The following is a 16,596-nucleotide window of genomic DNA, read 5'->3' on the forward strand; positions in this document are numbered from 1 at the left end:
TGTTGAATTTAGTTTTGTTATTATGGCTTCTGGTCAGAGTTGGGTAAAATAAGTGGATTAGTCGATGAGTGGATTCCTTTATGTAATTATATTGCTGCTGCTGTGCTTTAAAAAAAGTTGTTATTGTTCCAGGAATATTACATTTTGTCTTTGCAGATTTGCTTTTGGTACCGACTATAAGAAGTTAGTCAAATATGTATATGTGAGCATTTATGTATGTGTCTGGCTATCTGTTCTCTGTCTGGAGGTTTGGATAACTGCTTTACTAAATTGTGAAAGTCAAGTTGCACTTGAATTGTTCAAAGTACTTTTAGGACCACTTTAAAACTTACCAGTAAAAAATATCAGTAGAGGAAAGCCCTCAAATCAACAACGTGTTACTATTATTTTTTTCAAGTATTTCTGAAAGAAATATCTGTATTTGATTGCATAAAAAAAGAAGGTAAAGCATTAAAAAGGAGAGCTTTAGCTCAGATTTCTACAGAATGCTATAATTTTGTTTTTAAACAGCAACATTTGAGAAAAATACCAAAATAAGTAATTTTTCATGCTTTTAACCCATCTAAAATATGTATATATTATTTAACAAAATTATTACAGTCAGATGATAGAAGAGTAATAGAAAAGTAAGATTTATTAAGAGAGCATAGATCCTTAAGTCAAGGTGATACTGCTAGAAAATTCAGAGACTCCCACCAGCATAGAGAGAACAGAAACTTCTGCTATTCCAGACAAAAAAAAAAAATATCATCCCCAAGACCCTGCAAATTAGATGCAGCTGTCATTATAACTTTGATTTGGCTCATTTCGTGCTATTTAATACAATTATGTAGCTTTGGAGAACATCTACACACGGATCTCTGACGTTCTCTTTCAGAGTACTGCTTTAGGCTCAGACCTGCACGGGCAGAGCTAACGGCTTGTATTTGGCCAGCTCAGAGTGCAGGCAGAACAAGATGCATGTACCATCTGCAGGTGAACTCTGAGGCGCTCATCCTGCAGTCTGACCTCAGCTGTCAAATCACAGAGCTCATACAGAGTCCAACTGACTCCACTGAACTCCATTTTGGTATAAATGTTGTTCCACACAGGTTAGACTTTAGGATCCGTAGGACTGTAAATATTTATGTGCTGAACTTATTCACAGAACTGGTGTTTTTCTTTATGCATTTTCAATGTTGTTTGTGTTTTAGTTATCTTTTTTAGTGAAATGAACAATGTGTGTAATTGAATTTACTTTCTCAATTTCCAGATGCGTGGTTTTTAACAATCGGGGAATTGCTGGTGAGGACCTTTTGGTAAGGGTGACTTTTAAGATAAATATCTCTCACGTATAAGCAGTATATAGCAAATCATTTATGTCTATTTGTACAGCTGGATTTAAATGAGAGAAACTCTCAGCATATGTTGAAAATGCAGAGAAGAGAATCCAGTTGTCTGGTAGATCAATAATGTGCCAATATTAATCTTTTATTTTAAAACTCAAAGAGGCTAACTGGTCAACACACAATTTTTTGTGAAGATTTCATTTTAGGAAATAATTTAAATTATTAATATCTGTAAAATGAACAATCCTTACACTTTTCTTTCCAAAAATACTACAATATAAAAAATGCACACGTCCAAGAAATTCTGTTCAATCAGTGCAATTTTCTCCCATTGTTTTAACATACCAATCCAAATATAAGCAATCATAATTACTTTCCCAGTTGACAATTTGAGTTTAAAATAGATTTTGATATGCTTAAAAAGTTGTGCCATTAAAGTTGATCTGTATTATGTGTCATTGAATTAATGAACCAGATTTATATGGATAGCCAGATCCTAAAAATTAAATGTGTTCTTGTATTTTTCTCAGCAATTCTGACACAAACTCATCTACAAAAGACATTTTTTTTTTATTTGGAACAGACATATCATATTTGCTTAGAAATAACTGGCAATTCCACAAATGACAAAGTCTTGAAGCTGAAAGTTTCAAGGGGCAAGGCTGGGGACAAGGCATTATGAAATATTGCTGAATAATCTTTGTTTCTTCATATGCATTTTGTTGACAATTCTGCAGCTGGAATTAATGTGCATAATACTCGGTATTGTTTTGCATTTATTAATCCCCTGGTTTCAAACTTTAAAAAGCTCAGAAAGTTTTCCCACAACCAGATAAAGCATTTCAATGCAAATATTGTCATGTTAAGGGTAGTTTTCTGCATACTTTTGGTGATGGAGCTACAAAGCAGTTTTGTGACACACAAAGTCCTTATTGATGAATTTCTGAATCGTTAAGAGAAAAGATCTCTTGTTTGGATGCATTGTGTGTATTTTACTGTAATCGGATTTACATCTTTAAGCTTTATAAGATCTTACTATGAAGTAAACCAGCTGAAATTATCACGTTTTCTGCAAAGGGGTTTCTGCATTTTAATATAAAATCCCTATTTAATGAGTTTGAAGCATAGTTGAGCACTACAGTAGAAATTAGTCATGCAAGTCGTTATTTTTCTAGTCTCTTTAAAGATAGATTCAAATTTACACCAAATAATAGCTATTTAAAGAATTAGTTTTAAAATGCTGTTCTCATTTGTTATTGAAAGTTACTGTGAATTACTGTTGCAGAATGATCAAATATTAGATTGACCACAGCCAATGTGAGCTAGGAGGGTGTTTTAAAATATTTTCATACAATGAATAGATAGATAGACATGAGAGTGTCAGGAATTAACTGAAATTAAAATGCAAGATATCTCTCTAGTTTTATAAACTTTTAATCACTTTCACGTAGAATACATTAGACCCTACTTACCAAAAATAATTTATTTTTCCTGGTAAACTTGACAATTTAATTAAAATAAAACACATTCACACTGTTTATAATTAATAGGGTGTAAGCCAGTGAAGAGTGATTCATGTGGCTGAGAACTGGAAATACAACATAAATGGAAATTAAAAATGTCTTCAGTTTTAATTAGCCAGATTTAGCTTTTCTTTCTTTTTTTAAATCATTGACTTTAATGTTTCAATATTCTTGTTAAATGTATTTTAAGTAATTAGTTTCATCTAATTAAACTTGTTAGAATTGCCCACAAATATCCAGGCTGTTTAACTGAAAGCAATTAAAAAAAAAAAAAAAAACAACAAAACAAAACAAAAAAAAAACGGAAAATACATTGTTGCTTCAGGCAACAAATAAGTTCAATTAACTCATAATGAAGTATTTTTAGATTTAGTTTTAATGTTTATACTGAATTTCAGCAGGCCAACCACTACCTATAGTTAAGTCAATGTCACTAATATGTCAGTACCAACTCTATAGTTAAAAGGTCTCTTTTGCTGTAGATGAAATCTAGAGAACACAATTAGAAAAAAAACTTATTTTGCTGTGATTCTTATTGTGCCTAAAAGGACTTATCTGCTCCAGATAGTCCCCAAGATTGTGGCCTGTAGCAGTTGTCTGTGCAGGTGAGACTCAGAAGCTGCGCTTATCCTTCAAGTGAGCAGGGAGGGCGTTACTCAAATCCCAGGGATGCCAGCAGAAGTAATTCCAAGTCCTAGTTAAAGACCTGAAGAGATGCTGATAGTAGATAGAGAAGGGATAATGTAGGTGTTTCATTGCTTTAGTTAATAGAGTATTTTAGTAAATGAGGTAGATGGTTGTGGTGAAGTTATGATCTATTTATTTGGTTGTATTGTATGTAGAATCTAAATATTGGCTAGTATTCAAATGCTAGCTGACAGAACTTGAAATCTGATGTTTTCTTTTGCATTTGAATGTGTGTGAAGGTGGTAAAATTGTCGTTATAACTTTATTTCCTGTAAATTGCAGCCTTCATGGTAGGTTTCCATTTCCTCAGGGTATTTTAAAATATCTGTGCCTATCTAGTACTGATCCAGTCCTATCTAGTTTAGCTCATGGCCTCGTGTTCAGATTTCATCTAATGAAGATATTAATCACCTGTTTTATTTTGTAATGATAACAAGTATAACTCTTTCCTCCACCTCCTCGTGAAATGCTGTGGGTTTATATTTGCCATGTAGTGCAGTTTCATGATAAATGCTGAATTTGTCTTGTTATATAAGTGATCCAGTGTTCAGTCTGCTTTGTCCTTAAAGGATAATACAAAAGCTTATGACTGCATTTTTCCCTCTGACTTCTTACAGACACCAAGGACTTACTGTGCAGCTAACACAGAGGATTTAGAGTACGTTATTCATCACATACACAGCCTGCACCCCTCAGCTCCATTCATGGCAGCCGGTGTTTCTATGGGAGGGTAAGGTATTATGTAACACAAGCCTCAGCGTAACTATAATCGTAAAATAAGACTGTTGTAGCCTGTTGGGTTGGACTTGATGATCCTTGAGGTCTTTTTCAACCTTAATGATTCTATGATTCTGTGATTCTATGATGGTAAATTATTACTCCGCAATACTTGCATTACTTACTGAACTGCAACTAACCTTGGGTTGGTCCAACATTCAGAAGACTTTTAGAAACTTCATATCTTTGAGGCTTTTAGCTCTGTGTCAGGGAACATCAAAATTTCCCAACATTCAAAAGGTGAGGCGGGTGGAGAAAGACAGGAAACACTCACAGACAGATGAATAGCCAAACAATCTTTGGAAACTACGGAGGCTGTCTTTGGAACAGGGGGATAGAAAATAAGAACTAGAGCTAACATACCCTGTTTCTTAGCAACCTCTGGAAATTACAAGATTTATCTTCGCTCTATTTGGATTCTGCAGTGTGTGGGTAGGTTAAGCTGGAAGAGATGTGGGCATTTGCTCTGTCTGGCTCAGGAGCAAGAAGTAGTATTGTTGTTGCAGTCGGTATGGGTTGATACAGCATGTGGTATTAAGACTTGCTGTGACCTTCTGGCTTCTCTCCAGAAAGCACAGCTAGAACAGACAATGATAGCACAGTTTCTTACAAAAATCACTGCTAAGAGCTAGGAGAAATGTTCAGACAGCCTCTTTGATGAAAGTGGTAGGAGAAGAGAATTTCCATTAGGAATACTGCAGACACAGTGGTAACTTTCCTTCTTTCTGATAAATTTTATGGAGCATGGGCAGGTTTTATGTTGATGTTAAATCTACTAACAACTCGTAGGAGCTTTGGGATAAATACAGATTTGTTCAAGCAATATAGTTATTGATAATAAAATAAACAAGTAACTTGGAAACCTTTTAAATCAGGCCAATCTTTTTCCTTTTATGTTGCTGGGATTTTTCCCAGTGTCTTCAGTATGAAGACATATTAATCTTTCCAGTATGTCAGTGTCTGTCTTGCTGGGAAGCCCAGAATTGGGCACAGTACTCCAGATGCAATCTCGTAAGTGCCAAATACAGGGAAATAATCTCTTCCCTAAACCTGCTTGTTTTGCTTTTAGTAACAAAGTGCAGCATGTTGTTAGTTGTCTTCATTGCTGCAAGGGTGCATTGCTGAATCATGTTCAGTTTGAGCAGGTCTTTTTCAGCAGAGCTGCTCTCTGTCCAGTCGTTAATCTGTCCTAGGTTTGTATTTGCCTTTGCTGAACTTCATGAGGTTTCTGCCAAGCCATTTCTCCAGCCTGCTGAGGTCTTTCAGAATGGCAGCCCTGTCTTCCAGTTCACCATCTACTCCCCACAATTTGACCTGCAAGCTTACCAAGGGTGCATTCCATCTCATCATCCAGTTAATGAAGACATTGTACAGTATTGTCCCCAGTATGGACCTCATGAGGAACACTACTAGTAACTGGTCCAACCACTCCAGTTGGACTTCAAGCTCTTGATCACAACTCTCTGAGCTTAGTGGTCTAACCCCACATTGCAGGTCACCTATTCAAACCATGTCCCTCCAATTTGGCTACATGGTGACCATGGAAGACTGTCCAAAGCCTTGGTAAAGCCAAAATAAGCAACATCCACTCCTTTCCCCTAATCAGTGAAGGCAGTCAGCTCATCACAGAAAGCAATCAAGTTGTCTTCAACCTCGGTAAATCCATGCTGGTGTTATCAGTCACCTTCTTTACCTTTACAGGCTTGGAAAAAGCTTCTGGAGAATATTCCCAAAGCACTGAGGTTAGCCTGACCAGCCTGTATTTCCTCCTCCTTGCCATTCTTCTATATGGGTGCCTTTTTTCCAGGCATCAGGAAGATCCCACAGTTACTGCAACCTTCAAAAGTCATAGAGAGCTCTCCCTCTGAAGCTTTGGTGCACATCACCTGGTCACATTGACATTTCTATGTCCAGTTTGCATAACTGGGCCTAACTCGATCTTCCTTGCCATGAGTAATAATTCACTCTCCCATACTCTGCTACTAGGCTTAGGGACCTGGGAGGCCTGAGAACAGACCTCAGCAGTAAAGACAGGGAAGACAGGTAGCCTTGGCCTTTTACAAATCTTTTGTCACTAGGTTCCCTGCTCTGTTGAACAGTGGTCCCATGAGGGAATAAAGGCTGGTCAGCCTAACCTCAGTTCTTTGGAAAGATCCTCTGGAAGCCATTTTCAAGCATATGAAGCACAAGAAGGTGACTGGATTCACAAAGGACAGAGTGTGTCTGGGTGATCTGCTTGCCTTCTGTGATGAGATGACTGGCTTCACTGATGAAGGGAAAGGAGTGGATGTTGTTTGTTCTGAGCCTTTATTTGTACCAATGTACTTACAGAAGCCTTTCTTGTTGCCAAAGCCTTTTTCTTGTTGTGCTGCATATCCCTTGCTAGTTCCAAGTCCCACTGAACTTCAGTTTTCCTAACTGCATCCCTGCATACTTGGGCAATGACTGTTTCTCTGAGGCAGCCCACCCAACTTCCACCTTCAGAATACTTCCTTCTTGAATTCAGTCAGGAGTTTTTTGTTCCTCCATGTGGTTTTCAGCCACTCTTGCTCAACTTCCTGCACAATCAGAATGCACCATACTTGTGCTTTATGATCAGTTATCCTTAAGGCCAAACAGTTCTCCTAAACTGCTGTGCCCATCAGGGCCATCTCACATGGGATCCTGCCAACCAGGTCCCTGATGAAATTAAAGCCAACTCCCTTCAAGTCCAGTATTGTAATTCTGGTGCTTACCTTCTCCACTCACTTTTGAGCTTAAAAATCCACCATTGAATAATCTTGTCAGCCAAGACTGCCCCTTCCTGTACCTGATGGGTTCTTCCTTACATGTGAGTAGCAGATCCATAGAACGTTTTCCCTATTTGGATCATTGATCATGTATCAAAAGATTGTCCTCAATACTCTCCAGAAATCTGTCTGCTTGTGCCTTGCTGTGTTATTCCAATTGATATTGGGATGGTTACAGTTTCCTGTGCCTGGTGATTATGAAGCTGCTTTTAGCTATCCAAAGACTTAGATTCTCTAATTCCTCCTCTTGATCAGGAGGTCTATAGCAGACACCCACCATTATATCCCCTTTGCTAGCCTCCTATCTGCTTTTGACCTATTAGTTCTGAATTAGCTTATAACCTGCACCAGAGAAAAGTTCTGTGCATTTAAATGGCTTCGTTGTCTAAGGTAAAAAACCCTTCTCGTTGCCTTCAAGGCCATCATGAAGAGTCTGTTTGCATCCATCATAGCATAGTCTTGTCTGCCTGTGATCCAATAAACTTGTTCTGTGACTACACACAGACTTCTAATTTCTCCTCTTTTTCCCATGCTGTGTGTTCATGCATGTGCTGGCACATGAGATGAGCCGCACTCATGCTGCTTTCTCAGGGGAGTGTGAGAGCCTCCCCCATTATGCTGTCCCTTGGGTGCTCCATCAGGTCCTGCCAGGCCTTCATTTCTCTTCAGGCTTTGCTCTCTGTCCCTTGACAAGCGTAATATAAAACTCTTTTTCACAAGGTTAGCCAGCCTGTTGGCTCTTATTTCCCTTGGCATGCTATCTCTCCCCAACTCAGACTTTTTTGCATGCAAAACATGAAATAACATGATGTATTGCAAAAACTTGTTTTACTGGAAATGGTGAAAGCCAAAGGAGTGTCTGCAGTAGAGGCTTGTTTCAGTGATGACATGAAGATTTAAAGCACAGTAGTTCTTCATGGGTAGCTTCATGCGTGGTGCACCATTATGCTAGAACTAAGAGGACTGGGGTGTAGTAGGCGAAGAACCAGGTTTTCAGGGGTGAAGGTGCAGTAGAAGCTAGCCGTTCTGCAGCTGGTGCAAAAGACCAGTTCAGCCCTTAGTGTCATTTCTGTCCCTGGCTTAACCTAGTTATGGTACCTAAATAGTGGCAAAGTCTGTCAGTATGGCATAGGGGATCTGTGTTGTGTTCCTGACTTTTACCTCTCCATCACCATCCATCAAGATGTTCCACCTTCCTCCTCCAATATGTTTTTCAAGTCCTGAACCACAAAGAGAAAGCATATGCTTAATTGTACAGAAAACTGGCAGAGTCTCTAATCATCCACATGGGGACTGTTTCCATGCTTCAAAATTAGTTTGAGCATTTGTATGTTTAAAATAAAGCAGGAGCAGATAACTCACCAGGGGCATATTAAGAAAATCATCCACTTGTCTTAATCTTAGAATAGTTTTTACTATCTATCCCTTTTCAAAATTTTCTGAATAGCCAGTTAATCTATATAGGACACATTTGCCCAATTAAGAAGAAAAACAGACATTCATTTTGCAAAGGTGTAAATGTAAATGAAAGCCCACATGTTCTACTGGTCTTCAGTATGTATTCTTTTGGAAGGGAACTTTGTTTTTCAACATAAAGATTCTTAAACCTTTTCTCTACCTCATATATTCTGTGAATTCTGTTAGAGAAGCAGCTTATTCTACTACTGCAGCTTTTTTTATTGGTTTATAGGTCAATGTTCTTACAGTATATAGACTGGTGACTCACAGGACCCTCCTTCTTTTGTGGCTGAGAGGGAACATATGCTACCTATCTCCTGTATGTGTTGCAGGTGAATTTCCTCATTGGGTTCAACTGTGGCAGGAGCCCACTCCCAAGTGCTGTTTGCTGTTCTTTTCCTGCTGGTTCCTAACAACTGGCAAGTCTTTGGTAATACCAAAGACTGGTTTCCCTTTTGCATTGCTGTCCTATGATCTGGTAGGTAGTGCATGGGAATAAAGTCTCTGCGATGGCAGGCTGGTTCACGATGTCTTTGCTGAAGGTTGCTGTCTCCTGCAGTTTGGTAGATGAAGTCAAGCTACAGAGTGTTGGTGGTCCAGGGAGCTATATTAAGCTGTAGAACTTGTAATGTTTTAAATTAAAGGCTTGGTATTAAAATGCTGGTTGTAAACTTTGGGGCCTCAGGCAGTATAGTAAGACTTAGAGCTTTTCTGTTAGTATTTTTCTTTTACTCTCTTCCTGCTATTTTAATTTTTCTACATTTGGAGGATCAGATACTGGTGAACTCTCCCCCTTTTTCAACTCAACTGTACATCAGCGGTAGACACTGTAAGTTGGAATTGGTCAGAAAGGCAAGACTTGAGCCATTTATTTGGCTCATAATTTTTTTTGCTAGTTTTATTCACTATCCAACACTTCATTCTTTATATACTTTGTGTTAAAGAACAGCTGTGTTCTGTCATGTTTGAGGTGGAGTAAAGGCATTGCCTTTAACTTGAAAGACAGCTTCATAGTAAGGCAGGTGTGTCAGGGGCAGCTTGCATTTGTCAGGCACACTGATCAGATTTATCAGATCAGAAAGAGCAAGAGCTTGTAAAACAGTAAAACTTACTAACAACTTGGGAATACCTGTTCCATGAGTAAGATACGTTTATTTGACCTTTTCCTCCCTTTTAGTGATATAAATAAGACTAGTACATCTCTATTTATTTCTAAATGCATTCCTACCCACATCCTACACAGTGCACTCAGTTAGTTCCTCTCTGACAGTAGAGAGAGAAAGCAAACTTCATGAGTCATTTGTTGATTACTTTGACTACCTTTTAGAATTATTAGGCACAACTGTAGGCCTGATAGGAGAAACTATTGAAAAGTAGGCAAAAAGTGTGTGATTGTTATATTTGCTTTAAATTGAAGCAAACAATTTGTCAGTACATATGTTTCTGTTTTTCATTTCTGTTTGTAGGATGCTTCTTTTAAATTACCTGGGCAAAACTGGCAGAGACACTCCTTTAATGGCAGCTGCGATTTTCTCTGCAGGTTGGAATGTTTTTGAATCTATAGCATCTCTGGAGAAGCCACTAAACTGGCTTCTTTTCAACTATTACTTGACTACTTGTCTACAATCCTCTATCAGCAGGTGAGTTGCTTTCTAAACTATTTAGCAAGGTGGAAGGATGTTAGCATGAGATCTACAGCAGGCAAAATTAATGCCGTGACAACACTCACATAGCTGTTCTGTGTGCATTCGTCTGCAAATTTTGAAATCAAAAGGATCTTTGCAAGAAAGATTGTCATCAATGTGACTAGATTTCTCTGCTCCTTAAGGGACTTGGCACAAGACCAATGCACTTTGATATTTATGGATTAAATGAATGGATTTTTTAATTTTTAAGCATGCAGATATTGACTTTGAGTATATATGTATATACACTGATTCTTTTAAGTCAGCCTTGACTGCAAAAGCATGGAATGACTAGTTTGTCCTTTGCTTTGCAAAATTAGGGTGTATTTTGTATTCCCAAATATTTAATTCTCTTATCTTTGGCATCCTTCTCGTGGCTCATGCAGATTTTTACTATGTTGCTGGATGTGCCTGCATATGGACTAACAATTCTTCTGCTCTCGGTTTCTGGACAGATTTTTAATATGACAGAAAATTAAAACTAAGCATGTTCTTGTTAGGGAGTTACTTCTATACATGTATCTATAAAGCAGAGGACCTCTACATCTGTTTATATAACAAAAAACAAGCCCTTGAATTTTTCTCTTTCTTTTCAGGCATCGACAAATGTTGGAGAAATTATGTGATATAGATCTTGTGATGAAGGTATGTGAAAATGTTACTTCTGCTTTAGCTGGATGCTGTTTTCCAAATGCTGACATACTTCCCTATTTGAATTCTGTACTTCAGGCTAGAACTATTAGAGAATTTGATAAACGATTCACTTCAGTCATGTTTGGGTACCGTACAGTTGATGATTACTATGAAGAAGCTAGCCCATGTCGCAAGCTGAAGTCAGTAGGAATTCCAGTGTTATGTCTAAACTCTGTGGATGATGTTTTCTCACCAGCTCATGGTAAGTTTAGACTTCTTAAAACAGATTTATCTGTATATGCAATCATTAAGACAAACTACATAGGTCTGAGAAGGAACTCAGACCTATGTGTGGAGGTGTATTTAAATGTTACTTGTATATAGGATCAAAACCTCCAGGGATGGACCAGTCGTGCAATTTACTTACAGCGTAAGACACATACAAAACAGCTGATGATGGAGAGATCTGATTAGTACAGAATGCAGAAGCACATGAGGTTGCGATCATTAGCCATTAGTAGACTCTTTACAGTCAAAGAAATATGCACATTTAGGCTGTGAGATATCTCACTGTGACAATATCAGATGTATTGCCCTCTCAGAAGCACCATTTCTATTCACCAAGTACAAAGAGAGCCTGTAGTGAGGAACTCGGATACAGATGTCTGGATTGTAGACATTCAGAGTTCAACTCAGAGTTCGAGTGAAAAGAAGTATTTTTTTTTTAATTGCCATTTTTCAAGCCAGTCCCTACAAAAAATGTCTGGAAGTTGCTTATGTTTCAGATTACTTGAAATCCTCAGCTGTTGTTGCTCATGATCTCAGTGCCACCTCCAGTGCCTGAAAATTAAAAGTAAGAAAAAATATAAGTTAGCATGTAGGCCAAATTCTAGCGTAAGGGAAGAGATATAAACAAGGTGAGCTCCTAGAAGGCGGTACATTGAAATGAATAAGAATCTAACTAGAAGATGAAGCAGACAAGGGAAAAGAGTTTTCAGCCTTTCTTCCTATTTTCTGCCAAACACGTGATCATTATGAACATTATGCTTTTGATCTGAAGATCAAAACCCTGTTGCTAACTGTTTGAAAAGGTATGCTTGTTCCTGCTGTCTGTATACTGCTTATAGCGTCGGAGAAGAGAAGGAGAACAAACGTTAATGTAGAGGAGAACCACTATAATGAACAGCTGGTTGAGGGGACAGCCTTCAGCAGTGAACACCTGACACCTTTAAACATGAAGGTCATACATGTTTTGTTTCAGAGATGTTTTCTTCTGCCACTACAAGTCAAGTGAGATTCTTGTAGAATGAGTCATGAAAACAAAGCAAGTAGGCAAACAGATTAAAACAACAAGTGGAAGTGTTAAGGAAATTGGAAGAGACTCTGTGTATGTGTGTACTGTTTTATCTGAGTGCAGATGTACAACACATACAGAAACATGCACACACTTACCTTAGTATTTATAGTTCAAAGACCTGTTAGAGACAAATGTGACATGGAGTGTTATGTGACCTAATATGAGGGGGAAAATGGTGACTCTGGATTAGCCAAACTACTTATCCCTTACATTGGCCAAAACAGAAGCTTAAAAATAATAACTGGGCAAACGTAGTAGTACTCCTCCAGAATACTGCATCTACCTTCAACAATTTGTAGTCCAGGGACTTGCTGAGCCAATTAGTCCTTTTGTATTTACTAGCCTCTGTGGTATTTTTTTTTTTCCCTTGAAATTGGCCAGTTGCTGTTTCTGTTATAAACATATAATGTCCTGGAAATGAAATTGGTGGGACTATGATCCTAAAATCTGTGCCCGAATAGCAAATCTTGCTAGTGATTGTGAAGATAAATTTTTATGGGTCTTATGACCCTGGGGATGACTTTCCCCATAGTACCGCAAGGTGGGTGATCTCCTGTGCCTTGTTTCTGCCATTAAGTATCTTAGAGAGGGAACAATGGCTTCGCCTCTATGTTAAGCTCCAGCTCAGTTTGTGGTTTCTGTTCCAAAGTGAAGTAGTAACTGTGGCAGGAGCAAGCTAGCTAGTTAGCACCAGTAACAACAGCAGTGAACCAGACAGTGTGCCTCTGTCCCTGGATGATTCGTTAACCTTTTCTAGCCTATTACCACTGGGACTGGGACTTTTGTTAACTAGATTAAAGCTATTGTGGACCTTGACCCCGTGAAATTCAATGTGAACGTGAAAACACTTCTTTACTGTGAGGGTGGTCAAACACTAGCATGAAGAGGTTGTGGGGTCTTCATCTATGGAGAAACTCAAGACCTTATTGGATACAGTCCTGGGCAACCTGCACTAGGTAGCCCTGCTTGAGCAGGGTGGGTGGACTAGATGATCTCAAGAGGTCTCTTGCAGCCTCAACAGTTCTGGGACTGTGTGGTTTGACTAGCCAAAAGATTGAGTTCCCTAGAGTACAGCTGTAGTAGATCTCTCCGCCCTTGGAGCTGGTTTTTAAAAGAAACACAACTCTTGATGAACAGTGGATTATAGGGATGTTCTCTTGTGTAAGATTAAGTATCAAACTTATCGTTGGAATGCCTTAGAAGTCTTGCAGTGTAGAGGGGGGTGAGGTAGAGCACCATGAGGAATGTGAAACAAGAAGTGTCAGTCTGTTGTAATGACTGTCTGTTCTCTCTTAAACTCTGACCCTAACCAGCTTTTCTCCATGCACAGAGTTAATGCTGTTGGCTGTAAACTGTTGTCTTTGTGGTAACAAATTTATCTTAGAAAGGGCCACCAGGACACTGCTGATTTTCAGCTAGTAGCATGACTCTGTAAAGTGTGTCTATCCTTGGTTCTTTTTTTGTTTGTGCTTTTCATCAAGGTGAAAAGTTGCGCTGGCAGGAGACACAGGGCACCACGATTAGCAGCCTAGAAATCATGGCTGCTGACATCAGTTACTGGAGTTCATTCATCTTGACACTTTTGTGGGCTGTTTAATGTTAGTAAACATAAAGGGCTGGTGTTAGTCAGGGAGGTGACTTTATTCTGGCAACTGGTGTGTTTTTTCTGACTTAAAGAGTGTGTGGACACATGTAAGCCTGTGGCAACTAGAAGCAGTTTCCACTCATAACTGTATAATGGATTCAAAGCCACAAAATTTCTTCTCATCCAGACTCGAGTCTTTTATTGACTTTGGGGACTAGTTATGCCATGCCTCATCTCTCCCAGTAATACCTACCAGCCTTTAAGCTACCTTGCACTTCTGTTGTAGATAGATAGCTGTAGTTTCTGACAGATGGAAAACAGGCCTAGAAAACTCATTAGGGAGAAAGCTGTGCCAGAATTCCTTGGTGTTTCGATATCCTTTATAAAGGCAGCCACATCTGTCTTCCTATAACAGAGGCTGAGGGATGCAAACCCAAGTCTGCTTTGTCACTAGATGATAAGAACCTAAAGAGAGACTTTCCTTAAGAAGTGCAGATGCTGTCTCTGTTGCTTCTTACTGCCTGATCGTTTCTTCTTGTGTAGCTTTTTGCTACACTTTGGACTTCCCAGCAATTATTTTTTAGTATCCTGTGAAAATGTGCCCTTTGATCTCAATCCAGTATTGGGAAGAAACAATTAATTTGCAGTCCGTCTTTAGTGTTGCTGTTTAAAGTTCATAGAGCTTGGCAGCTGATGTATCTGTAGTTTAATTCAGGAATGCAGTTCTCATATTGCATAATATTAACTAATGAAAAAAAATGCTTTTGTCATTGCATGATACTTCTCTGACCATAACTGATTTAAACAAGCCACTGCTTCAGGAAATATGTAATACAACCAAGTCAAGCCCTTTTATTTTTTAAGTGTGAAAAATAAATCAAGAAGATGGAATGATAGCATTCATTATCAGTGTCACATTTAACTTTTAATCCGAAGTGGCATTTCTCTCCTCAGAGAATTTAAGCAGCGTATTAGGCATCTGAGTTAAATTTCACTATATTAATGCTTAGCTAATTGCTGCTGGTGAATGTTGTGCCCAAGCTGAAAGCCTGCCCTTGAAGCTAGGTACTGTGCCAGCTCCCTCCTGATCCACTGTGCCAAAAAAGTGCACGTCTGAAGCTCAGTTATACTTTTTATTGAACTCTCTGAACCTTTTCTGTCCCTCTGAATCCAAACTTGGAGGAATTGCCCTTAGGTGTTATTTTATATCCTATTATGCAAACAGCACTGTTGAATTAAGTTGTCTGGAGAGGTCAAATGGCCAAGGAATGGCCAGATGGATAAAAATTAGGGTAAGAGTTTAAAGACGAGGGAGAATGCTGTTTCACTCTTGTTCTTTTTTAAAAAATACTTTTTGCAAAGAACATACCACAAATTGATTTTGAACAAAGTAATTCTGCACATACATATTGACATTGTGGTTCTGTGATCGCAAATAACAGGTCTGTGCCTGCTGGATCAAACAGCAGTACAGATTTTGCCTCACCTTCCTCTAGTGGAACGTGTCCTTGCCCATGTCAGGGGGCTTGGAGCTCAATGATCTTTAAGGTCCTTTCCAACCCTAACCATTCTATGATTTTGGTCAGTAGAAGCATAAGTACAAGGCTACATGTGGACAAAAATGTATCTTTTGGCATGCCATCCTGTATCCTGCAATGCATCACATCCAGTGCTCCATTCATCTGCCCTTTGCATTACAAACTTGCTCCGTTGCATTGTGGGTTTATTTGTGGATGGGTAACAGACACTAGAAAACAGCCTTGAGAAAATTGCCACACCACTGCCAAGCATCATTTGCATTTTGGCACTGGAGAGCAACACAACATTTTCAGTCCTCTCCTGAGAAGCTGCAGAGCAAGAAACTGCTGGGGAGGAGTAATACAAACGGCGGCCCAACTGTTTCAAGACCGACTGTGCCAAGGGTAGGCTCGCCTGTTCACCACAGGGGAGGTAACAGCAGAAAGGTAACAGCAGGTCAAACTTGGCACCTAGTAAAAGTCCTCACTGCAGATGGAAGCAAAAGACTGCACATTCAGCACAGTGCTGCAGCTTGTGATAAGAGCGATGATCTGTGGCAGAATTCTCCTGTAAATGAATATTAGTTAGAATACGGAGACCTTCAGGATGGGGAAGATAACATCCATAAACACCTGTGTGTGTGGCTTGTACCCTACCTGGCACAGAAGATAACCACTATTCTAGTGCTGGTAGGCTTCTAGGAGAGAGCTGCTGGAGCTGTTTGGAGGCAGGCAGCGCATGGCCTCCACTACAGTATTGCCAGTCAGTTTGGGAATTAATAATTAACCACCAGCAAACTGATTTGGGAGGTATCATTACGCTGGCAACCTCTGAGTGACACGTATGCAGAGGCCACAGTGAACTTTGCCTGTCACGTCTTCCCCAGCTGGGCTGGCACAGTAGAGGAGACATTTACTATCATGTTCCCTTCTACACCCCCAGAAAAGTGCTTTTTCATCAGGTAAGGGTATTTCTCTCTACACTGTGACAGTAGTCTGACAAAGTGAATGACCATCATCACATTTATGCACAATCTCAGCTAGTCTGGAGGCATGTTCAGGCCAGTATGAACCTGGTCCTGAATCCATTAGGATCGATGGAGTTGTCATGTTATCTCTGATTCTTGGAGAACAAGCCTGTCTCTCCTCACACACTCCTCCCCATACCCTTGTGTATAAGGCTGTTCATTAGTCCCCTCAGTGACTGTGGAGACAGCTGCAGAATGGCTGTGGAAAGCGGGATCCATTGCCTGAAGC

The 16,596-nt window shown here is 39.3% G+C and overlaps 1 protein-coding gene across 1 annotated transcript in view; it reads left to right on the forward strand.

Moving 5' to 3' along the window:
• The window catches only part of ABHD3 (abhydrolase domain containing 3), a gene marked incomplete at its 5' end in the record, with an annotated part of 23,021 nt that overhangs the window by 3,081 nt on the left and 3,344 nt on the right, over positions 1 to 16,596 (forward strand). Inside the window, 5 exons of the mRNA XM_010074495.1 lie at positions 1,253 to 1,298; positions 4,156 to 4,268; positions 10,029 to 10,202; positions 10,844 to 10,892; positions 10,977 to 11,142. Coding sequence (XP_010072797.1) covers positions 1,253 to 1,298; positions 4,156 to 4,268; positions 10,029 to 10,202; positions 10,844 to 10,892; positions 10,977 to 11,142 — 548 coding nt within the window. The remainder of the gene's footprint in view (positions 1 to 1,252; positions 1,299 to 4,155; positions 4,269 to 10,028; positions 10,203 to 10,843; positions 10,893 to 10,976; positions 11,143 to 16,596) is intronic.

The sequence above is a fragment of the Pterocles gutturalis genome, unplaced genomic scaffold, assembly GCF_000699245.1.
Source record: "Pterocles gutturalis isolate BGI_N339 unplaced genomic scaffold, ASM69924v1 scaffold23197, whole genome shotgun sequence".
Lineage (NCBI taxonomy): Eukaryota > Metazoa > Chordata > Aves > Pterocliformes > Pteroclidae > Pterocles > Pterocles gutturalis.